Genomic DNA, 24,854 nt, shown 5'->3' on the forward strand with positions numbered 1-24,854 from the left:
GGTTTGCTGTGTCTGTCAGCGTAGTGTCCAGAGCATGGAGGCGCTACCAGGAGACAGGCCAGTACATCAGGAGACGTGGAGGAGGCCATAGGAGGGCAACAACCCAGCAGCAGGACCGCTACCTCCACCTTAGTGTAAGGAGGAGCAGGAGGAGCACTGCCAGAGCCCTTCAAAACGACCTCCAGCAGGACACAAATGCGCATGTGTCCACTCAAACGGTCAGAAACAGACTCCATGAGGGTGGTATGAGGGCCCGACGTCCACAGGTGGGGGTTGTGCTTACAGCCCAACACCGTGCAGGACGTTTGGCATTTGCCAGAGAACACCAAGATTGGCAAATTCGCCACTGGCGCCCTGTGCTCTTCACAGATGAAAGCAGGTTCACACTGAGCACATGTGACAGTCTGGAGACGCTGTGGAGAACGTCCTGCTGCCTGCAACATCCTCCCGCATGACTTGTTTGGCAATGGATCAGTAATGATGTGGGGTGGCATTTCTTTGGGGGGCTGCACAGCCCTCCATGTGTTTTCCAGAGGTAGCCTGACTGCCATTAGTTACCGAGATGAGATCCTCAGACCCCTTGTGAGACCAAATGCTGGTGCGGTTGGGTTCCTCCTAATACAAGACAATGCTAGACCTCATGTGGCTGGAGTGTGTCAGCAGTTCGTGCAAGAGGAAGGCATTGATGCTATGGACTGGCCGCCGGTTCCCCAGACCTGAATCAGATTGAGAACATCTGGGACATCATGTCTCGCTCCATACACCAACGCCATGTTGCACCACAGACTGTCTAGAAGTTAGTGGATGCTTTAGTCCAGGTCCGCCACCTCATCAGGAGCATGCCCAGGCATTGTAGGGAGGTCATACGGGCACGTGGAGGCCACACACACTACTGAGCCTCATTGGGACTTGTTTTAAGTTGGATCAGCCTGTAGTGTGGTTTTCCACTTTGATTTTGAATGTGACTCCATATCCAGACCTCCATGGGTTGATAAATTTTGGGTGATTTAGTTGTCAGCATGTTCAACTATGTAAAGATGAAAGTATTTCATACAATTAGTCCATTTACTCAGATTTAGGATGTGTTATCTTCGTGTTCCCTTTATTTTTTTTGAGCAGTGTAGTTAAGTAATTTACAAATCTGTAGAACTTTCTGGGACCAGTTGAGTACCCCTTTAATGTCTGTTCACTGCCAATTTACCCCCAGGGCAGTCCCTGGTCTTCCCCAGCAGATTCCAATAGAAGATTGAACATGCTTGATCTTCCTTGTTGGTTGTTCTGCCACAAAACTTCTGACTTGTGACCAGAGCAGCAGAATCCCAGCGAAATGAATAGGAGGCTGGGTCAAGCAGAAACCTCATATAAATTCAGAGCAGAACTTCCATAGTGTGAACGGGGCCCAATGGTCATTAGTCTGCATATTATCCAGTCTGCTATAAGAATATGAAGAAGTTATCTCATGATTAAACATAAGTATCTGACAGCTGGCACCCCCACCATTCCCTTTTCCCCCCCAAGTGAGGAGGGCAACAGCAGAGTATGTGCTCTGCCACAAGGGACCCTCTTGTGATTAGGGGGTGTGACCACTGGGACCTCCATAGATTACATACCTCTCTCTGCTCTACTGGAGAGGTGAGAAGTTATAATCTATGGACGACCCCTTTTATGTACATAACCTGGGCACCATTGGATTCTCAGACCTCCCATTCTCACTTTAGTGTCCGAATATTGAAAGTTATTGGTGGGTTGTCAGTATTTCACTCTCCTTTCTCTTGCTTCTCCTTTAGTTGTATCCTCCAGGGAAGTGTCATCTGTAATAAAGCCGACATACACAGCAGCGCCGACATCAAAGACTGTCTTCTGGGCTCGGGTCAGCGGATCAATAGTAAAGGTTAGTGACGTCCTGGTGGCTGTATCTGGAGAACATGTCTTATACATCTTTTCCCTAATGTCCACAATCTATATGATCGTATATGAGGTGAGATAACCATACTACGTACACCCTGAGATACTGGTCACATAAAGTTCTTGCTTCCTATAAAAAGCTGATAAGGGGCCATGGTGTTGTATGTGCTTCAGCTGCACTATTTTTGCGGTGACCCTGTGCACCATCAGATCTGATCCGAAGAACACGTGAAGCCTGAGAGCCACTGGTGTCTGCAGAATTAGGTTGTTTCTAAAAATCACAAAGACTTCTAATTACACGTTGCGTAAAACCACATAGACAAGCGATGATTTGGCTCCACCACATCGGTAGGGATATTTCAATCGTGGCTTTGGAAAACCTTATAAATATATACAAGCCCTACATATTATATACTGTTATTTCCAATACGTTGACTTGCATGGGGCAGCATGACCTACATGCTCAAACCACAGCGGCTGGTGCAGCTCCTGCCCTGACGTTTCAGGACCACCAACCTACTTTAATATCCCCATGATAGTTTCGGCACTGTTGTAGTCTAAATCGGACAATTTTGCAGATGCATCCTGGTTCTTTGATATTTAATTTCTCTGTATACGATTTTTATTACTCCTTATATAGACACTGCCACATATTCTGGTCATTACAGGGTTAACCTATGCTCACATATGACAGGTTTACATCACTCACCAGGATTTGGATACTCTGCGTACATAATACCGTTCCATGGTTGCCATAATAGCCGCTCTATGTGGGGCGTGTGTTGTGCTATTGAAGCCTCCTGTCCTCTTTAAAGGGGGGGGGGACACACAGCATAGACTGGGATTTGTCTTCTGTGGGTGGTCTCGGCACAGTGGGAACTAAGTGTCAGTACAGAATATAAGCAGATAAAATACACGGCTTCCGATTCCACCACCCAGAGACCGGCACGAGTGCCCCACAAATGTAAGCGAACCCTCTGCCATTGTGGAGCGCGGTGTAAATACTCACACTGCTATTGTAAGCATCTGCGGGGCTTGTGTCAACCAAAGTCAGAGCTGATCTGGAGACCACCTCTAAGGCCAGACTCAACAGGCTCTGCGGGGGTCACACTCATCTGCCAGTGCAGGTGTACGAGGAGAGCCACCGGGCCCAGCCAGATATACAGCGCTGACAAAGCGAACATCACAGTAACCTGTGTATAGAATGAGGGGCATGAAATACAAAGAATCGTAAATCAGCCACAGCAATTAGAGGTATTGTCCAAGAGTAAATATTATCCCCCCTATCCACAGGATAAATGAGCCTCTGAACTCCCCACTAATAAAAAATGGGGGTCCCTTGTCCCCCAAGTTAATGGCTGCCACTTGGGGGACGTAAGACCCCCCCCTTCATTCTTATGATGTTGGGGGGGCTAAGTGGTTCTGTGAATAGGTGCTGACATGTTCACTTTAGGAATTGCAGAAACAGTCTAAATCCCTTTTAAAAAAAAAAAAAAAAAAAAAAAAAAGGAGATGTCCCATGTGACCTGCGTCAGTAGGGGGCGCCATCTTTATATATACCCTGTAAGTCCCTGTTATATCTCATCCACTATTTCATGATATAACATTACAATACAGAAGACCTATATTCCATAGCATAGACCAGTGGTCTCCAAACTGTGGATCTCCAGATATTGCAAAAACTACAACTTCCAGCATGCCTGGACAGCCACCGGCATGCTGGGAGTTGTAGTTTTGCACTGTCTGAAAGTCCAGTTTGGAGACCACTGGTATAGGGATGGGGAAGTGTCTGCGGTGACCTCTGACCTGGGAGAAGATCATCCTTGCCTTTATATAGTTGGCTATTACAGTTAGTGTATAATCTTCTTTTCGCTTACATTTTTTTTTTCTCTGCAGAAAAACGAGTAAATGAGATCATCGTGGGAAACGAGCAATTGATGGAGTTCTAGTGTCACCCCCAGAAGAAGCCCCGCCCCCACCTGACTGACTTATTTATATCAAAATAAAGGATGCCGATGTTTATCTGTGAGCTGTGTTTTTGGGGGGACAGTATATGAATTATATTCAGTAAACTGAGGGTGAGAACCTGTGGGAAATCCACAATAACCAATATCCTGTATTCGGGTATGATGACGCTGAGGAGTTGGAGAGGAATTTCCATGAGTAATTCCGCTCGCTTATTTCTCTTCAATTCATTCAGCAGTGCCAAATCCCATTGATTTAAATCAAATTCCACTCCTCAGTTCACACTGTGGAATTTCCGCATGGGAAATTCCGACACAGAATTCCGTTCCGCATGAAGAATGAACATGTTCTTTTTTTCATGCGGAATCCGCAAGTAAATCCCCTTAGACCGCAATGTTATTATATTATTTTTTTGCCAAATGCGTTTTCATGCAGAAATTCCATTCAAAAAAAAAAAAAAAAGGTAAATTCTGATTCCAGCAAAAAATTAAAAAAAGTTTCCTCCTACATTCCGCGTCAATTCAACATGAATTTTTTTTTTTTTCATTTCGCTGTGGAATTTTAAGTGAGAATTCCTTGCCAATGCCAATTCCCATCATCCCTGACCCTAGGAGCTCACAATCTAATCTCCTTCAGTATTAGATCAGGTAATTTACCCCTTGAGTCTCCTCACTGTGACATCTATAAGAGAAGAGAGCGACTGAGGTGACCAGAGAGGAGACCTCCCCATACAACATAGCACTGTAAAGGCAGCAATATAATATTCTTGTATATAGGAGCAGTATTATAGTAGTTATATTCTTGTATATAGGAGCAGTATTATAGTAGTTATATTCTTGTATATAGGAGCAGTATTATAGTAGTTATATTCTTGTATATAGGAGCAGTATTATAGTAATTATATTCTTGTATATAGGAGCAGTAATACAGTAGTTATATTCTTGTATATAGGAGCAGTATTATAGTAGTTATATTCTTGTATATAGGAGCAGTAATATAGTAGTTATATTCTTGTATATAGGAGCAGTATTATAGTAATTATATTCTTGTGTATAGGAGCAGTATTCTATTAGTTATATTCTTGTATATAGGAGCAGTATTATAGTAGTTATATTCTTGTATATAGGAGCAGTATTATAGTAGGTATATTCTTGTATATAGGAGACAGTATTATAGTAGTTATATTCTTGTATATAGGAGCAGTATTATAGTAGTTATATTCTTGTATATAGGAGCAGTATTATAGTAGGTATATTCTTGTATATAGGAGCAGTATTATAGTAATTATATTCTTGTATATAGGAGCAGTATTATAGTAGATATATTCTTGTATATATGAGCAGTATTATAGTAGATATATTCTTGTATATAGGAGCAGTATTATAGTAGTTATATTCTTGTATATAGGAGCAGTATTATAGTAGATATATTCTTGTATATAGATGGCAGTATTATAGTAGTTATATTCTTGTATATAGGAGCAGTATTATAGTAGTTATATTCTTGTATATAGGAGCAGTATTATAGTAGTTATATTCTTGTATATAGGAGCAGTATTATAGTAGTTATATTCTTGTATATAGGAGCAGTATTATAGTAGTTATATTCTTGTATATAGGAGGCAGTATTATAGTAGTTATATTCTTGTATATAGGAGCAGTATTATAGTAGTTATATTCTTGTATATAGGAGCAGTATTATAGTAGTTATATTCTTGTATATAGGAGCAGTATTATAGTAGTTATATTCTTGTATATAGGAGCAGTATTATAGTAGTTATATTCTTGTATATAGGAGGCAGTATTATAGTAGTTATATTCTTGTATATAGGAGCAGTATTATAGTAGATATATTCTTGTATATAGGAGCAGTATTATAGTAGTTATATTCTTGTACATAAGGAGCAGTATTATAGTAGTTATATTCTTGTACATAAGGAGCAGTATTATAGTAGTTAAACAGAATCTTTGTTTATTCTGATGTATGATGAGGAGGACACTGATAATAAAATAAAAGTTAGCATATCAGGAATTATTCCCACTCCAGTCATAACAATTAATAATGACTAGAAATGGCTAATAGACACAACAGGATCGGGAGAGTTGGTTATATTGTTTTTTCGACCACAGTTCTGCAGTCGGACACATTTTTCATTTGCGATATCAGCAGCATATTGTGACATGTTTCGTACCCGATACTGTATTATAGTTTCTGTTCTGTTCCCAGGCCGGTTTGTTGCACACAGAAGCAAGACCCCCATTCACCTCTCTCACAGTCCCTCTATCACTACTGTCCATGGGACCCCCTCGCCCACCTCTTCTGCTCTTCCCCCACTTCCTCTGGGCTATGACATAATGTAATCAGTTCTTTCTCTTGTGTTTAAATGGTTAATTGTGTTTGGGTAAGAGAGAGAGAGGGGGGTGGGGACCACCCAGCTAGTTACAAATTGGGAGGGTGCAGAGAACAGAGAGGAGAAAAGAGACAGGACAGAGGGCAAGCTAATTGTTCATTTATTCCATGTTGTATAATGTGTTTGGATATTCCCCCCACCGGGACTGCACATCCCACCAAGGTGAAGTTTGCTGTTTGCACTCCATTATTGTTATTACAGTAGTCGGCAGCTCTGGCAGTGAAGGGGTGCAGCGCTGGGATGACATGTGATGAGGGTGCGGTGTGCAGCGTGGGTGGTCTGGGCCTGATAGCCGCTCTCTGTGGGGCTGAGGTACCCAAGGGCAGAGGAAGGTGAGGTCTCACAGCAACTGGGTGTCCTGGCAGAAAGGTGCCCAGGGGGGCTGGTATCCCTGACAAGAAGGGACACTCTATATAATGTGACCCTCTATAGTAGTTTTTACCAACCAGTATGTTGCCTCCAGCAGTTGCAAAACTACAATTCCCAGCAGGCCCGGACATCCTTAGGCCAGTGTGCCTTCAGCTGTTTAAAAACTAGAACTCCCAGCTTGGCATGCTGGGAGTTGTAGTTTTACAACAGCTGGAGGCACATTGGTTGGAAGACGCAGCTCTGTGGAGACCCTTGGTGCAGAATGTTTCTGGTTCCAGAGATGCTTGGGCCCGGGGTAAATATGAGAGGTTTGTTACTTTTTTTTTTTTACCTTTACCACTTTTGTGTAGTATTGACTTCTTGATCACTGTTTGTAACATTTTTGTCTGGGATGTGATCAGAGATCAGCAATTTTGGAGATTGGAATTATTTTGCGCTGTTGACCGTGCAGGATCAGAAATGTCATCATTTAAAAGTTTGGGTAAATATTTTTATTTATTTATGTTTTCATTTTGTAATTTGGAAAAATGGGGAGATTTTATTTTTTAAACTATTTTTTTTTTTTACTTTATTGGAGCGAGAGCGTGACAGCAGGTAGGAGGCTGATAGCAGTGACAGGAGGTGCAGCAGTCGGGAGGGTGATAGCAGTGACAGGAGGTGCAGCAGTCGGGAGGGTGATAGCAGTGACAGGAGTGCAGCAGTCGGGAGGGTGATAGCAGTGACAGGAGGTGCAGCAGTCGGGAGGGTGATAGCAGTGACAGGAGGTGCAGCAGTCGGGAGGGTGATAGCAGTGACAGGAGGTGCAGCAGTCGGGAGGGTGATAGCAGTGACAGGAGGTGCAGCAGTCGGGAGGGTGATAGCAGTGACAGGAGGTGCAGCAGTCGGGAGGGTGATAGCAGTGACAGGAGGTGCAGCAGTCAGGAGGGTGATAGCAGTGACAGGAGGTGCAGCAGTCGGGAGGGTGATAGCAGTGACAGGAGGTGCAGCAGTCGGGAGGGTGATAGCAGTGACAGGGGGTGCAGCAGTCGGGAGGGTGATAGCAGTGACAGGGGGTGCAGCAGTCGGAAGGGTGATAGCAGTGACACGAGGTGCAGCAGTCGGGAGGGTGATAGCAGTGACACGAGGTGCAGCAGTCGGGAGGGTGATAGCAGTGACAGGAGGTGCAGCAGTCGGGAGGGTGATAGCAGTGACAGGAGGTGCAGCAGTCGGGAGGGTGATAGCAGTGACAGGAGGTGCAGCAGTCGGGAGGGTGATAGCAGTGACACGAGGTGCAGCAGTCGGGAGGGTGATAGCAGTGACAGGAGGTGCAGCAGTCGGGAGGGTGATAGCAGTGACACGAGGTGCAGCAGTCGGGAGGGTGATAGCAGTGACACGAGGTGCAGCAGTCGGGAGGGTGATAGCAGTGACAGGAGGTGCAGCAGTCGGGAGGGTGATAGCAGTGACAGGAGGTGCAGCAGTCGGGAGGGTGATAGCAGTGACAGGAGGTGCAGCAGTGACAGGAGGTGCAGCAGTCGGGAGGGTGATAGCAGTGACAGAAGGTGCAGCAGTCGGGAGGGTGATAGCAGTGACAGGAGGTGCAGCAGTCGGGAGGGTGATAGCAGTGACAGGAGGTGCAGCAGTCGGGAGGGTGATAGCAGTGACAGGAGGTGCAGCAGTCGGGAGGGTGATAGCAGTGACAGGAGGTGCAGCAGTCGGGAGGGTGATAGCAGTGACAGGGGGTGCAGCAGTCGGGAGGGTGATAGCAGTGACAGGGGGTGCAGCAGTCGGAAGGGTGATAGCAGTGACACGAGGTGCAGCAGTCGGGAGGGTGATAGCAGTGACACGAGGTGCAGCAGTCGGGAGGGTGATAGCAGTGACAGGAGGTGCAGCAGTCGGGAGGGTGATAGCAGTGACACGAGGTGCAGCAGTCGGGAGGGTGATAGCAGTGACAGGAGGTGCAGCAGTCGGGAGGGTGATAGCAGTGACAGGAGGTGCAGCAGTCGGGAGGGTGATAGCAGTGACACGAGGTGCAGCAGTCGGGAGGGTGATAGCAGTGACAGGAGGTGCAGCAGTCGGGAGGGTGATAGCAGTGACAGGAGGTGCAGCAGTCGGGAGGGTGATAGCAGTGACAGGAGGTGCAGCAGTGACAGGAGGTGCAGCAGTCGGGAGGGTGATAGCAGTGACAGAAGGTGCAGCAGTCGGGAGGGTGATAGCAGTGACAGGAGGTGCAGCAGTGACAGGAGGTGCAGCAGTCGGGAGGGTGATAGCAGTGACAGGAGGTGCAGCAGTCGGGAGGGTGATAGCAGTGACAGGAGGTGCAGCAGTTACAGGAGGTGCAGCAGTCGGGAGGGTGATAGCAGTGACAGGAGGTGCAGCAGTTGGGAGGGTGATAGCAGTGACAGGAGGTGCAGCAGTGACAGGAGGTGCAGCAGTCGGGAGGGTGATAGCAGTGACAGGAGGTGCAGCAGTCGGGAGGGTGATAGCAGTGACAGGAGGTGCAGCAGTCGGGAGGGTGATAGCAGTGACAGGAGGTGCAGCAGTCGGGAGGGTGATAGCAGTGACAGGAGGTGCAGAAGTCGGGAGGGTGATAGCAGTGAAAGGAGGTGCAGATGTCGGGAAGGTGATAGCAGTGAAAGGAGGTGCAGATGTCGGGAGGGCGACAGCTAGAGATGAGCGAACTTACAGTAAATTCGATAAGTCACAAACTTCTTGGCTCGGCAGTTGATGACTTATCCTGTATAAATTAGTTCAGCTTTCAGGTGCTCCGGTGGGCTGGAAAAGGTGGATACAGTCCTAGGAAAGAGTCTCCTAGGACTGTATCCACCTTTTCCAGCCCACGGGAGCACCTGAAAGCTGAACTAATTAATGCAGGATAAGTCATCAACTGCCGAGCCGAGAAGTTCGTGAGGAATCGAATTTACTGTAAGTTCGCTTATCTCTAGCGACAGCAGTGACGGGAGGATTGCAGCAGTGACAGGAGGTGCAGCAGTCGGGAGGGTGACAGCAGTGACAGGAGGTGCAGCAGTCGGGAGGGTGATAGCAGTGACAGGAGGTGCAGCAGTCGGGAGGGTGATAGCAGTGACAGGAGGTGCAGCAGTCGGGAGGGTGATAGTGACAGGAGGTGCAGCAAGAGGGAGAATAACAGGAGGTGCAACAGGAAGAAGGGTGACAGCAGTGACAGGAGGTGCAACAGGAGTGATGATGACAGGAGGTGCAGCAAGAGGGAGGGTGACAGGAGGTAGAGTGACAGAGTGCAACAGGAGGGCGACAGCATGAGGTGCAGTAGGAGGGAGGGTGATAACTTAAAAAAAAAAAAATCTTTGATGTGATCAAAAATCAGCAATTTTAGCTTTTGAAAATTTTTTGCTCTTACGCCCAAGAAAAGTGAAAATTCTCCTTCCAGTCCACAGATTCAGAGTTCACAGGGGTTCATGACAATTAGTGATGTCCAAATTCTCTATGTATTCTCCCTACAGAAATAAAGCCTGCCCCGTGCTTGTCCCAAGAGCTTGCAATCAATGACCAAACAATGTGCCCTCGTGTGCTGGGAGTTATGATTTTGCAACAGCTGGAGCAGCACAGATTGGTGACCACAGCAAAAAAAAGCCTGACCAATCGGATGCTCTCCAGAAAGAACTACGCTTCCAGGGTGGATCTGCACATCACAGGATCTGTTATAACCCAATGACCACAATATCTACATAACTATATCTGTCAAAATAGTTCAAAGATGCTAGATGAAGGTGACCCAATCGACCAATCACAGAGCACACAGTAAACCCGCCCACCTATAGAAGACACCTGGGTGTTTTAATGACTTTTGGCACCTCGGGGGCTGTTACTGAGCAGCTAGAAAGAAGAGTCCTATCCCTAGGAGGGCGGAGCCTAGCCTTGAAAGAGCAAACAAGGAAAACATGCTGACGCTGGCAGCATGATGATAGGGTGAGAGGGCATGTGGTAATGGCAGCAGACATTGAGCAACACCAGAAATCTGGGACTGTCCCAGTGGATCTACGTGTATATCATATATTATATGCATATAATGTGTGTGGAGTGTGTGCATATAATGTATATTTGTGCATATCATGTGTAATCTCCTGACACTTTAAACACAAATTTACACACATTTTGACTTCAATGGGTAGGAAAATACGCAGCAAAATATGGCACGTGTGACCCTACTTAAAGGGGTACTTCGCCCCTAGACATCTTATCCCCTATCCAAAGGATAGGGGATAAGATGTCAGATTGCTGGGGTCCCGCTGCTGGGGACCCCCGGGATCTACCATGCGGCACCCACCTTTAACAGCTTCCGGAACCGCTGGAGGTCCTCAGCTGTCACGCCCCCTCCCATAGACTTGCATTGAGGGGCAGAGTGTGATGTCACACGGGGCGGAGTCGTGATGTCACGATCTTCCGTACCCGTGGTCGAGATGGACTCAGCCTGAGGACCTCCAGCGGTTCCTGAAGCCACTAAAGGTGGGTGCCGCATGGTAGATCACAGGGGTCCCCAGCAGCGGGACCCCAGCGATCTGACATCTTATGCCCTATCCTTTAGATAGGGGATAAGATGTCTATGGGGCAGAGAACCCCTTTAATGAATGTGTGTATAATTTGCACATCTAATGAAGTGAGTGTGTGTAATGTTTGTAGCTGTATGTAGGGTGCTACATTTATTTTGTACAGTATGGTAACATTATTCAGTACTGTATGGAACTTTATTGATTAGCATTGTATATACATCGGCATTATGTATAGTATTATTAATACTGTATAAGGAACGGATGGCCAGCCTGGTAAGGATTTCTGAATTTAAAAAGGCACAGGGGTGAAAACTACTCAGCTCACCAAAATGCCACATGTCAGTGTAGCCTGTGCAACAGGGCATGAGTACTAAAAGTGCTGAGGGTAGCATGGAATACAGTCCTGCTTTTATGCCGCCATTGTTGCCTCTCTCCTTCATAACCATCCCCATCACTCAGTGGACTGGTCACCAGTCAGATTGCAGCTCTGGACAGCCTCATCTTCTGTGGCTCCTGTTACTCAGTCTTTGCTGCGGCTCACAGTCTGTCCTGTGGCAGGGCCTCAGACGGATGTCACGCCACAGCTTAGTCCGTTCTTACCAGTGTAATGGTGGTTACAGGGCTGCTGATGGCTCTGGGTGGAGATGCATGTAGTAAATCTCTTTGTGAATAAAGCTACTTGCATATGGCTGGAATATATTGTGGGTTTTCTGCAGCGTATCTGCACATGGAAAATCCAGAATACGCAACCTGCGTGCGTATAACCAAAACATGAATTTCAAGAGACGAATCCCAGTTTTCGCTAAATTATTAATTGTTCTGCAATTTTCATATTCCTCACTATGTTCAAGTAAATTGGAAGTCTTATTTTCATCCAGAAGCTGAGAATGTATCAGTTGTTGGTTTGTTAGAATAAGATCTACAGACAATCCTCCATAAGGTCATCAGCCTGAACTCTGGACAGATACATTTGTTTAACAAGAAAACGCTGTTGTAAAAAAATATGAAAAAAAAACTCCAAAGTTATCGGCATTTGGTTTATGTTTCTCGAAAAGTTGCCTGACCTGACCCACTGCTTGTATCCTAAGCGCTGAGTTAAAGTCAGGCATCGGCCTATTGATGTTCGGGGTTCTTTTAACCAATCAGGAAGAGAGTAATAGGTCCCTCCCACATTTTGAAGTCTTTAGACTAAAGGGAAAGTCTATAAATCTGAGATTTTCTGTCAAATTATGTCTTTCTGGGAAAGCTGGGTGACAAACAATATGGCTGCTACATGTATCTCACACCCAGTGCATCCTCCTAGTTCTGAAGCATCAGTAAATGTGAATTCTTGTGCTGTCCTCTGTTGTATTATATTTTACCCATTTCTTAGATCTATCGGCTCCTGGAAAAGCTGGGTGATAATTACCACGAATGCCAGTGCAACAACTCCACCCAGCTCTCCCAGACACATAAATGGCAAATCTTCTTTGGTACGTAGTGATGCAGCTGAGCAACTGTTTCACCAGGACCTGTAATGGCGTTTATATTGGTTGTAGACCAATTATCCAAGAAATAAATAGGATTGTTTTATATAATTTTTTTATATATAATATTTAAACACTTTTGTGCTTGGTCTCATATACCATGGGGTGCTGTTTATTTAGCGTCTGCGCCTGGGTCGTCCGCGTTCTCCCGCACGCCCCCTGTAGGCAGATATTATTGGGCTCAGTGTTGGCAAACATGGCATAGGTTATTTTGTAACTTTCTCTGAGAAATGACACAACGGGCCGCTTCTCTGCCGGGTGAAATAAAGGATTGCAAGGGCTACAAACAGCCCCCTTACTGCCACCTGCTACCCCTGCCCTCCCCCTCCAGGGCCCCTCCACCAAGACACAAAACAAAACAAAAAGCAACAACAAAAGACCCCCAAAACCTTAAAGGAGCCATTCATTGGAGCCACAAAAGAGGGACGTAATACGTTATTATAATTAGTCTTGGGTGGTACAACTTGCTGCATTAACCCCTTCCCTGCCCGGGTGCTCAGCAACACTATACCCTGCGGCTGTGCAGAGACATCCCATGGTCCATTCTACAGCACAGCGGCGATTCTAAAGGTGTAGTGCGCTGCAGCTCTTACTGCTTGTCAACTGCTATTTTCGTGCAGTTAGTTACCAGGCCTTGTGCTTCCATTCACTGCAAAATCAGAGACTTTATTTCGACAATAATCCATCCCCATACTTGCCTTGTTATAACAAGAGATGTGAAGCCTTAAAATTAAAAAAGTTGTCCCAACAAAACCAGAATAGGTAATATGAGAATGATCACCGGGAGTCTGGGAACTCCCAACAACCTCGAGGGATCTTACATTCCTTGTGTAAATGCAGAGGTGGTCACACATGCGCACTGCTGCTCTGTTTACTGTTTAAAGGACTGATGGAGAAAGCTGAGTACCATGCCCGAATATCACCTCCAGTCCCAACACTTATCCCCTATCCACATTAGATACACCTCTCTTGTGCCAGGAAAGACCCCCTTTATACTTTCTACAAGGTGTGGGAAGCATTCCTCATGGACATGATGACATCACACAGTTCTTCCATATGGACAGGATGACATCACACAGTTCTTCCATATGGACATGATGACATCACACAGTTCTTCCATATGGACATGATGACATCACACAGTTCCCTCCATATAGACATGATGACATCACACAGTTCCTCCATATAGACATGATGACATCACACAGTTCCCTCCATATGGACATGATGACATCACACAGTTCCCTCCATATGGACATGATGACATCACACAGTTCCCTCCATATGGACATGATGACATCATACAGTTCCCCCATATAGACATGATGACATCACACAGTTCTTCCATATAGACATGACATCAGACAGTTCTTCCATATGGACATGATGACATCACACAGTTCCTCCATATAGACATGATGACATCACACAGTTCCTCCATATGGACATGATGACATCACACAGTTCCTCCATATGGACATGATGACATCACACAGTTCCTCCATATGGACATGATGACATCACACAGTTCTTCCATATGGACATCACACAGTTCCTCCATATGGACATGATGACATCACACAGTTCCTCCATATAGACATGATGATATCACACAGTTCCTCCATATAGACATGATGACATCACACAGTTCCTCCATATAGACATGATGACATCACACAGTTCCTCCATATAGACATGATGACATCACACAGTTCCTCCATATGGACATGATGACATCACACAGTTCTTCCATATAGACATGATGACATCACACAGTTCTTCCATATGGACATGATGACATCAGACAGTTCTTCCATATGGACATGATGACATCACACAGTTCCTCCATATGGACATGATGACATCACACAGTTCCTCCATATGGACATGATGACATCACACAGTTCTTCCATATGGACATCACACAGTTCCTCCATATGGACATGATGACATCACACAGTTCCTCCATATGGACATGATGACATCACACAGTTCCTCCATATGGACATGATGACATCACACAGTTCTTCCATATGGACATCACACAGTTCCTCCATATGGACATGATGACATCACACAGTTCCTCCATATGGACATGATGACATCACACAGTTCCCTCCATATGGACATGATGACATCACACAGTTCCTCCATATGGACATGATGACATCACACAGTTCCTCCATATGGACATGATGACATCACACAGTTCCTCCATATAGACATGATGACATCACACAGTTCCTCCATATAGACATGATGACATCACACAGTTCCTCCATATAGACATGATGACATCACACAGTTCCTCCATATAGACATAATAACACAAGAAAAGTGTATGCGCACTCACCGTCAGGCTGAAGTCGATCTGCTTGTACCACAGAGTCTGGATAAGGGATCACATAAGACGCATCCTAAGTGCGGTCAGAAGACAGCGAGGTAATGTCGACATTTCACGCACAAACGGCGCTTCGTCCGGTCTCCGAAGCCGGACGAAGCACCGTTTGTGTGCGAAATGTCGGCATCACCTCGCTGTCTTCTGAGCGCACTTAGGATGCGTCTTATGTGATCCCTTATCCAGACCCGGCGGTACAAGCAGATCGACTTCAGCCTGACGGTGAGTGCGCATACACTTTTCTTGTGTTATTACATTTGATGCTTCAGTTCAGTGTGTGCACCCCGCAGGTTGTTGGATTGCATCCCTGGAAGCCTCATATATACTGCGACAGAGCCACACTGCACAAAGCGGCAAGTAGCCCACCTGCAGTACTGTATGTATAGGAGTGCTCTCCTACTTTTTCTCCATAGTGTTTATTTAGTGATTCTTACCTCCATATAGACATGATGACATCACACAGTTCCTCCATATAGACATGACGACATCACACAGTTCCTCCATATGGACATGACGACATCACACAGTTCCTCCATATAGACATGACGACATCACACAGTTCCTCCATATAGACATGACGACATCAAACAGTTCCTCCATATGGACATGACGACATCACACAGTTCCTCCATATGGACATGACGACATCACACAGTTCCTCTATATGGACATGACGACATCACACAGTTCCTCCATATGGACATGATGACATCACTCAGTTCCTCCATATGGACATGACGACATCACACAGTTCCTCCATATGGACATGATGACATCACTCAGTTCCTCTATATGGACATGATGACATCACACAGTTCCTCCATATGGACATGATGACATCACACAGTTCCTCCATATAGACATGATGACATCACACAGTTCCTCTATATGGACATGATGACATCACACAGTTCCTCTATATGGACATGATGACATCACACAGTTCCTCCATATGGACATGATGACATCACACAGTTCCTCCATATGGACATGATGACATCACACAGTTCCTCCATATGGACATGATGACATCACACAGTTCCTCCATATAGACATGACGACATCACACAGTTCTTCCATATGGACATGACGACATCACACAGTTCCTCTATATGGATATGATGACATCACATAGTTACTCCATATGGACATGACAACATCACACAGTTCCTGTATATGGATATGATGACATCACATAGTTACTCCATATGGACATGATGACATCACACAGTTCCTCCATATGGACATGATGACATCACACAGTTCCTCCATATGGACATGATGACATCACACAGTTCCTCTATATGGATATGATGACATCACATAGTTACTCCATATGGACACGACAACATCACACAGTTCCTCCATATGGACATGATGACATCACACAGTTCCTCTATATGGATATGATGACATCACATAGTTACTCCATATGGACACGACAACATCACACAGTTACTCCATATGGACATGATGACATCACACAGTTCCTCTATATGGATATGATGACATCACATAGTTACTCCATATGGACATGATGACATCACACAGTTCCTCCATATGGACATGATGACATCACACAGTTCCTCCATATGGACATGATGATACTATGACTATGGACATTGTCAGTAACAATACTCAGGTAGGCTGTCATGTTTATACCATGCTGAGTTGGTACTAAGGGGCCCAGAATGTGCCCAGAACATGTCCCCCCCCCCCCCCCCCCCCACCATTGCTCCACCACCAGCCTGAACCACTGATACAAGGCCGAATGGATCCATGCTTTCATTTTGCCTACACCAAATTCTGACCCTGCCATCTGAATGTCACAGTGTGACATCTTCCATTCTCCAGTTTTGGTGACCTGTGTGAATTGTAGCCTCAGGTTCCTGTTCTTTGCTGACAAGCGTGGCCCTGGGTGTAGTCTTATGTTGCTATAGCCCATCTGCACGGTTAGATGTGTTGTGCAGTCAGAGATGATATTCTGCAGACTTTGGTTGTAACCAGTGGTTATTTGAGTTACTGTTGCCTTTCTGTAATCTCAAACAAATCTGCCCATTCTCCTGTGACATCCACAAGGCATTTACCTTCACACAACTGCCGATCACTGGATATTTTATCTTTTTCAGACCGGCACCCGCATACGGCCATATAAAGACAATATGATAATTGTGACTCAAGATTGGTTTAGCAACACCATTGAGTTTGAGTGTCAGTGCTGGAATCAAGGGGGTCACTGTAGCGTTTGCCCCCCCTCTCCCAAAGGTGATGAAGCTTCAATATGGACACTAAAATACATTCATATTATAACCTGACCTAATGGACCTAAATGCAAATAGGCCAATATAAAACTATAGGGGTCTTACTGAGCCCCAAATGATGGGAAGACAGGTTTACTCTGAATATGAGCAGCCATATACTTCATGTTTGTTCCAGGGCTGTTGGCCATAAGGCCCTTAAGCATATATTTTACCACTATTATGAGGAGGCTTTATGGTGACTCTGCATATAACAAAGATCGCAGGATTAAATCACAGCAAACAAAAAGGAACATGGCCACACTGCGGCATTTAAGTTGCTGCAACTGGGACCAGTGATCCGCCCTGAAATCTCAACTTACGGCACGGCAACGTGACCACATCAGCTGTGATGCCAAAGACACTGTGTAGCCCCATACACATCAGTCAAGGCTCTCGTAGGATGAGGGGGGTCACAGACTTCTCCCACTATAATATCTTATATAACGCATCAATAATATGGTCCCTACCTCCGAATAGCCGAAGCGGCAGATCCAGAAAATCCAGCAAAAGAGGTGCATTCTGGGGAAATAAACTAGACCTATAAAAAGAAAGAGAGAAGGATGAGTAAAATTGTGGATCACGACATGAGACCCATCACAATAATTTTCAATGGGAATCATCCTGCAGCATCCTCTTTGGGGGTGCCCTTCACCCCAATTATTTGCTCTGTATTGTATTGCCTTATATACATTTTTTTTTTCTGTGGGCAGTCGCCCAGAATTCCCCCTCAAGCGATGGGACCCGGTTGTCACTGGAGCAGCTGACCCCTGTGACCTGTAATTATGGACATTACTGACCTCCTGACCACCACACACTTTGGCCAGTCAGACACATGGATGGCAAGTCTGGGGTTCCCACAGAGAGTGTAGGGGAAGAGGATGTGAGACACAGAGATGTGCCCAGTTACTAGGAGGAAATTTAGGAATTAGATTTCTCCAGTCACCTTCAGAGCTGCAGTCACTTCAATGATTAACATTTGGTGAGCAGAGGATTCAGCAGACACCACACAGCAATACCAACAGGTGGCAGCAGTGAGCACTGAGATCTCTAGCAGCGGATGCAGATCTGGAGGTGATTGGAGCATAAAACAGGAGAAATAGGGGTAAATCTAGACACGGAAGGAAATGTACATAGAGTAGAGAAGCAACAGGATCATGTACAAGACAATAGTGGTAGAGCAGTTGTGTTGGCTATTTTTGCACAATAGCTTATTTTTGCCTCTTAATATGGTGTAGCTGTAATTGCTTTTGTAGAAAGTGGTGTTAAAGAACGTTTATCTTGATTTGCTCTGCAGTGGTAATGTATTCATGAAATGAATCTTCTTGACCTTTAGTCACAAATTATTGTGAAGAGCTTAAAATTTTTGCGCAGACGTGCCCTAGCCCAGACCTGGCTTACACAATTGGCTGCAGACAGCATTTAAAAAAAAAAGGGTCATAGCCCCATATTTATCACATGCCATGCGACCATTTAATACACTTGGAGCATGTACACATTGCCACCACAAAAAAAAAAAGACTGAAAAAGAAGTTCACCCACAACAACATTGATAAATCCCCCCAATGTGTATTAATGGCGTCACTGGGGAATCTGGTGTATGACAAATGATCTGTCAGATGATGGAAGGAACCTGACCCAATAATGAACCTAAACTAACTGTCTGCGGCGTAGCCCAGCCTTTTATGTGTGATGCTGTCTGCTAAGCCAGTGTATCTAAATTTATCATGTGTGATACTGTCTGCTGAGTCTGTGTATCTAATCCTTCCATGTGATACTGTCTTCTGAGCTGCTGTATCTAAATCTATCATGTGTGATATTGAATTCTAAATCTGTGTAACTTATCCTATGATTTGTGATACCATCTGCTGAGCTACTGTATCTAATACAATCACGTGTAAGACAGTATTACAGCCCCACTTTGTTACAGACAGTCATTTTTAAGGCCATGTTCACATTTGCAGGATTTGCAGTAAGGCTGGGACAACACAAGCAACTTTAATTGTGTGGCAGCGAGTCACATCTAAGTCGGGCAACCAAAATATTTTATGTGACTTGCTGTTGTGCAACTTTATTACAGATGAGATTTGACTGTAAAAAAAAAACAAACTAAAAACATAGCCAGATTGCACAGACTTCACAAGCAGGTTGCAGTTTCATGCAGCTTGCAGTGAGTTCAATGGTGGAAAATTTGCACGCAACTTGTGACCAAATGTCAGTTTTGTACTTTTGGAGGAGATTTATCAAAACTTGTGCAGAGGAAAACTTGCCCAGTTGCCCATAGCAACCAATCTTTCATTTTTCACAGGCCTTCTTAAAAATGTAAAAAGCCATCTGATTGGTTTCTATGGGCAACTAGGCAAGTTTTCCTCTGCACAGGTTTTGATAAATTTCCCCCTATGTCTTTTATTCTGCATGTTTTTTTAGTTTCTGTGACTACCAGCATTCAAGGGGTTATTTGGTGTGGCGGTGAAGGGGTTAAGTCAGTCTCCCTGGGCCCTGGAGCCCTCTGTAAATAAGCTGTTCCCTCTCCCAGTGTCTTTGGTATATTTGTCTTTCTATCATTGTGGATCTGTGTCTGTGTAAATAAATGCCCCCCTCTCTGCTCTACGGTTGGGTGCAATCTACCCCGAGTGGCCCCATGTGGGGCCAGCAGCTTCAGGGCCATGTGGAACAGTTCTAGTCGGAGCTGGTCACCCCAGTGTTTATATAGAGGCTGGCAGCCTCCGATGAAGACCTCCCTCAGTTTGTTAAGGTTCCTGTCTGCCTCTCATCCCTCCACTGGAGTTCACATACGTCCTGCAAACTGTGCCAGATGGGGCCCATCTCCAGCTACTAACACCCCCTGCTGCAGGGCCACAGCCTGCACCCCCGCATTACTACCAACACTTTATATATAACCTGCACACCCTCAAATCTGAGAATGCTTACAACATCTATGAGTTTGGATCAGTCAGGGTCCAGGTGCTGAGACCCCCATGAACCAGGTGTTGTGACCCTCCATGTCTCACCTTCTCTCTTCAGAAAGTCTCAGAGGCTCAGCTCATTGTTCTGCCCCTTCATATTAGAGACTGATGGGGGTCTCAGCTCCTGCACCTCCAACTACAAAAAAAAACTTTTGATGTGGAAAAATTATGGGTCTCCTTTAATTCAAGACCCCCAGATTCACAATCCGCGATGCACACTGCAAACCTCACAGGCGAAATTGCCACTTAGTCTATTACTGACACACTGTAACAAACCCAAGTGATGGATACTAGCAATGGCAGGGATGTGGAATTGCTATCGCCCGACGCCCGAGACAGGAAGTTCCGGGCGCTGGGCAGGTGAATTTTTCCGGCCCTTAGCCCTGCTTCCGGACCTGACAAGCACGGCGTTCAGGAGTGTATGGAGCGGGCTCCCGACTTCTGCCCGCTACATACTCTGCAGCCCCCGGCTGTTCTCAGGAGCCGGGGGCCGCCGCTGATAGCCAGCATGCAGCGATCGCCACGGCTGGCTATTAACCCTTTAGATCGCCGCTGTCAATGCTGACAGCGGCGTCTAAAGGTACATGTGAGTGCTCCCTGGTGGGCTAGTGGGGTGGATCTCACATCCTCCCCCCCTCGCAGCGTGATCGCGGGGGGATAGATCCACTGTAGAGGTAGCCGGAGGGCTTACCTCTGCTTCCCTGCTGTCCCATGGCTCTGTCATTGATAGATCCTGGCTGGACTAGGCTCTATCAATGAAGCGCAGAGCACACAGATCAATAGAGTTCAATAGAACTCTATTGATCTGTATGAGGAATCTAACGATTTTTAATAAAAGTTTAAAAGACACACATTAACCCCTTCCATGTTAAAAGTACAAATAACCCCCTTTTCCTATCTAAAAACATGTAAACATAATAAAAACATATTTAGTATAGCTGCGTGCGTAATTGTATGAACTATTAAAATATAACACTATATAGAATTGCAATTTTTACAATATCCCAGAAAAATAAAAGTTAAAAAGCGATTAAAAAGTCAGATCAATACCAAAAACAGATTATGGCACACAAAAAATGAGCCCTCATACAACCTGGTATGCGGTAAGAAAAGAAAAGAAAAAAAAACTACAGGGGTCAAAAAATGGCAATTAAAAAAATATTCGAAAAAGTTCTGAATTATTTTAAAATTAGTAAAACATGACAGAAACTATAGAAATCTGGTATTGCTGTAATCAGGCCGGTCTAATGTATCAAACTAACATGTTATCTGACCACAAGGTAAATGGCGCAGAAAAGAAAACCACCAAATTAGTAAAATTATCTTTTACTATTTCAATTTCACTTCACCGATTATTTATTTATATATATATATATATATATATATATATATATATATATATATATATATATGTACTGAGAGGGAACTTCAAAAACACACAAGAGAGAAAGACACTTGAAGCCAAAATGATACTGGATTCCAAAAACCAGGGACTCAATGTGGATTTGAGCTTTTTATCTCATTATCAAAATTTCTTATAACCTGTACTATACCGGATTCTCTTTTACATCTCACTATGTCCTGCTTAATTACAGCCCCCCTTCTGCTCTCCCCTCCCTCCCCCTTATTCTCATCCTTATCTATTTAGTCTATGTTCCTATAGCAGAACAATTTATGGCCCATCTTAGTGTGAATTCTCCACATCTATTGTCTTAACCCAGTGTTTCCCAACCAGGGTGCCTCCAGCTGTGGCCAAACTACAACTCCCAGCATGCGCGGACAGCCAAAGGCTGTCCGGGCATGCTGGGAGTTTTAGTTTGGCCACAGCTGGAGGCACCCTGGTTGGGAAACACTGGGTTAACCCCTGCATATTTGTGAGATGTAACCTGTGTCTTCTGCTTGTGAGCTTATATTTGCTTTGGACTTGATAAAGGGAGGAATCCCGAAAGCTTCTCTACAAAATTCTCTGTTAGTCCAATAAAAAAGGTATTACAAGATACTGCTACATTTTTCGATTTGCATCTGCATCACTGGACTAATACGATTAATACAAATTTGAAGAATTTGTTATTGAAAAATTGAAAGGTATCATTATAGTAGGTAGTTATGGCTATTATAGGGCGAGGAAGAAAAATGAGAGCGTAAAAGCGAAAATTGGTCCGGACAAGTGGATCGTCATGATCGTCATTTCCACACCCCTGAATGGTCTTATTTACTTACAGCAATGGTGAAGAAACGAAATACAAAGGCCCAAAACAAATTAAAACAACAAAGCAATGGCAACTTACCCGTCCGATCCAGCGAGGATCGCACCCCAGTCTCTATTGACCATACAGCCAATCATTGGCCTCATCGGGAAAATTCTGTACTTCTGGCAGAACTTTCAATGATAGGAGCCATAATTCCAGAAGTACGGAACATGGCCACTGATTTGGCTACAGCAGTCACATGTCGGACAAGCGAGTAACAATTGCTTTGATGACACGTGACCGCTACAGCCAATTAGTGGGCACTATCCATACTCCTGGCATCATGGCTGCTATCACTCAACAGTGATGTCAGTAGGGAGCATGAGGCCACTGATTGGCTGCAATGGTCATGTGTCATCTGCTTGTTTAGATAGACCGGGGACACAGACCTGAGCTTATACGGGTGATCATCTATTTTGGCTTCAGATTTTGCTGCTCATTGACTTCTGTAGGTTGCAAATTCTTCTGCAGCAAATCTAAAGCAAAAAATAAAGACATGTGACCTTACCCTAAGACTTCATTCACAAAGAGGACAAATCTGTATTTGTGCCACATATTTTCACAGGTTTCAAACACAGATCTATTCAATGAATTTCCAACACATTCTTGTTGTGAAATATGCACTTATCTGTGAGTATATGAAATATTTACCACAAAGAGTGTTCACCACAATACAAAGTGCAAACTCCAGTCCGCATTACAACTGAAAACAATAGTATTTTGGCATTTACATTGGAGCTTTACGCGCAACAAACATAATGCGCTCCAAAAAATGCTGTAGTACCAGTGGTGACCATCAGAGGCAGAGACTTTGCTCTGTAGAAGTGCTCTCAGCCTATCACTCTCCACTACAACTACCAGCAGATCCCACAAGTCATCACCTTGATCTCTTTATCATGCTCTTCATTCCTGAACAATGTCTGCAGTGTGGCCGGGGGCATTTTCCTCCTGGTAGAGGCCACTGCCGTTAGGGGGTCCTGCTGCCATGAAGGGGGGGGCTTGTTCTGTACAATGGTCAGGTAGGTGGTACAGATCACAGTAACCTCCACAATGATGCCAGGACACAAAGTCTCCTGTGAACGTTGTCCATCACACTGCCCCCACGACTTGTCCTCTTCCCATAATGCATCCTGTTGCCATCTCTTCCCCAGGTAAATGACACTTGGCCGTCCACATGATGAAGAAGGTCATCCATTAGGCCGGGCGCCTTCTTCCACTGCTCCAGTTCTGATGCTAATTGTAGCCCCCTTCTCTGGTGGACAGGGGACACATGGGCTCCAACCAGTATGCGGGGCCACTGTGATGTCCTGTGTGATCGGACTCCTTTCTATCATAGACATTAGGAAGTTCTTCAGCAATTTGCTCTACACTCTTTTGCAGGATTGGACCAGCAGACAGTATCACACATTACACAGATGACAGTATCACACCTGACACATATATATATATATATATATATATATATATATATACAGCAGACAGTATCACACATTACACAGATGACAGTATCACACATGACATATATATATATACAGCAGACAGTATCACACATGACACATATATATATACAGCAGACAGTATCACACATGACACATATATATATACAGCAGACAGTATCACACATGACACATATATACAGCAGACAGTATCACACATGACACATATATACAGCAGACAGTATCACACATGACACATATATATATACAGCAGACAGTATCACACATGACACATATATATATACAGCAGACAGTATCACACATGACACATATATATATATATACAGCAGACAGTATCACACATGACACATATATATACAGCAGACAGTATCACACATGACATATATATATACAGCAGACAGTATCACACATGACACATATATATACAGCAGACAGTATCACACATGACACATATATATACAGCAGACAGTATCACACATGACATATATATACAGCAGACAGTATCACACATGACATATATATATATATATACAGCAGACAGTATCACACATGACACATATATATATACAGCAGACAGTATCACACATGACACAAATATATACAGCAGACAGTATCACACATGACACATATATATACAGCAGACAGTATCACACATGACACATATATATACAGCAGACAGTATCACACATGACATATATATATATACAGCAGACAGTATCACACATGACACATATATATACAGCAGACAGTATCACACATGACACATATATATACAGCAGACAGTATCACACATGACACATATATATATAT

At 44.6% G+C, this 24,854-nt stretch overlaps 1 protein-coding gene and 1 long non-coding RNA gene across 6 annotated transcripts in view; one reads left to right on the top strand and one right to left on the bottom strand.

Moving 5' to 3' along the window:
• EIF2B3 (eukaryotic translation initiation factor 2B subunit gamma) overlaps positions 1 to 3,925 on the top strand; it is a 44,409-nt gene extending 40,484 nt beyond the window's left edge. The window contains exons 11-12 of the mRNA XM_056533113.1: positions 1,788 to 1,891; positions 3,802 to 3,925. Of these exons, the coding sequence (XP_056389088.1) occupies positions 1,788 to 1,891; positions 3,802 to 3,854 (157 nt within the window). The 3' untranslated portion in view covers positions 3,855 to 3,925. The remainder of the gene's footprint in view (positions 1 to 1,787; positions 1,892 to 3,801) is intronic.
• The window catches only part of LOC130283508 (uncharacterized), a 115,518-nt gene that overhangs the window by 85,274 nt on the left and 5,390 nt on the right, over positions 1 to 24,854 (bottom strand). For all 5 annotated transcript variants that reach the window (XR_008846720.1, XR_008846724.1, XR_008846721.1 and 2 more), the window contains exon 2: positions 17,843 to 17,913. This is a non-coding gene — a long non-coding RNA (uncharacterized LOC130283508). The remainder of the gene's footprint in view (positions 1 to 17,842; positions 17,914 to 24,854) is intronic.

The sequence above is a fragment of the Hyla sarda genome, chromosome 7, assembly GCF_029499605.1.
Source record: "Hyla sarda isolate aHylSar1 chromosome 7, aHylSar1.hap1, whole genome shotgun sequence".
In the NCBI taxonomy this organism is placed as follows: Eukaryota; Metazoa; Chordata; class Amphibia; order Anura; family Hylidae; genus Hyla; species Hyla sarda.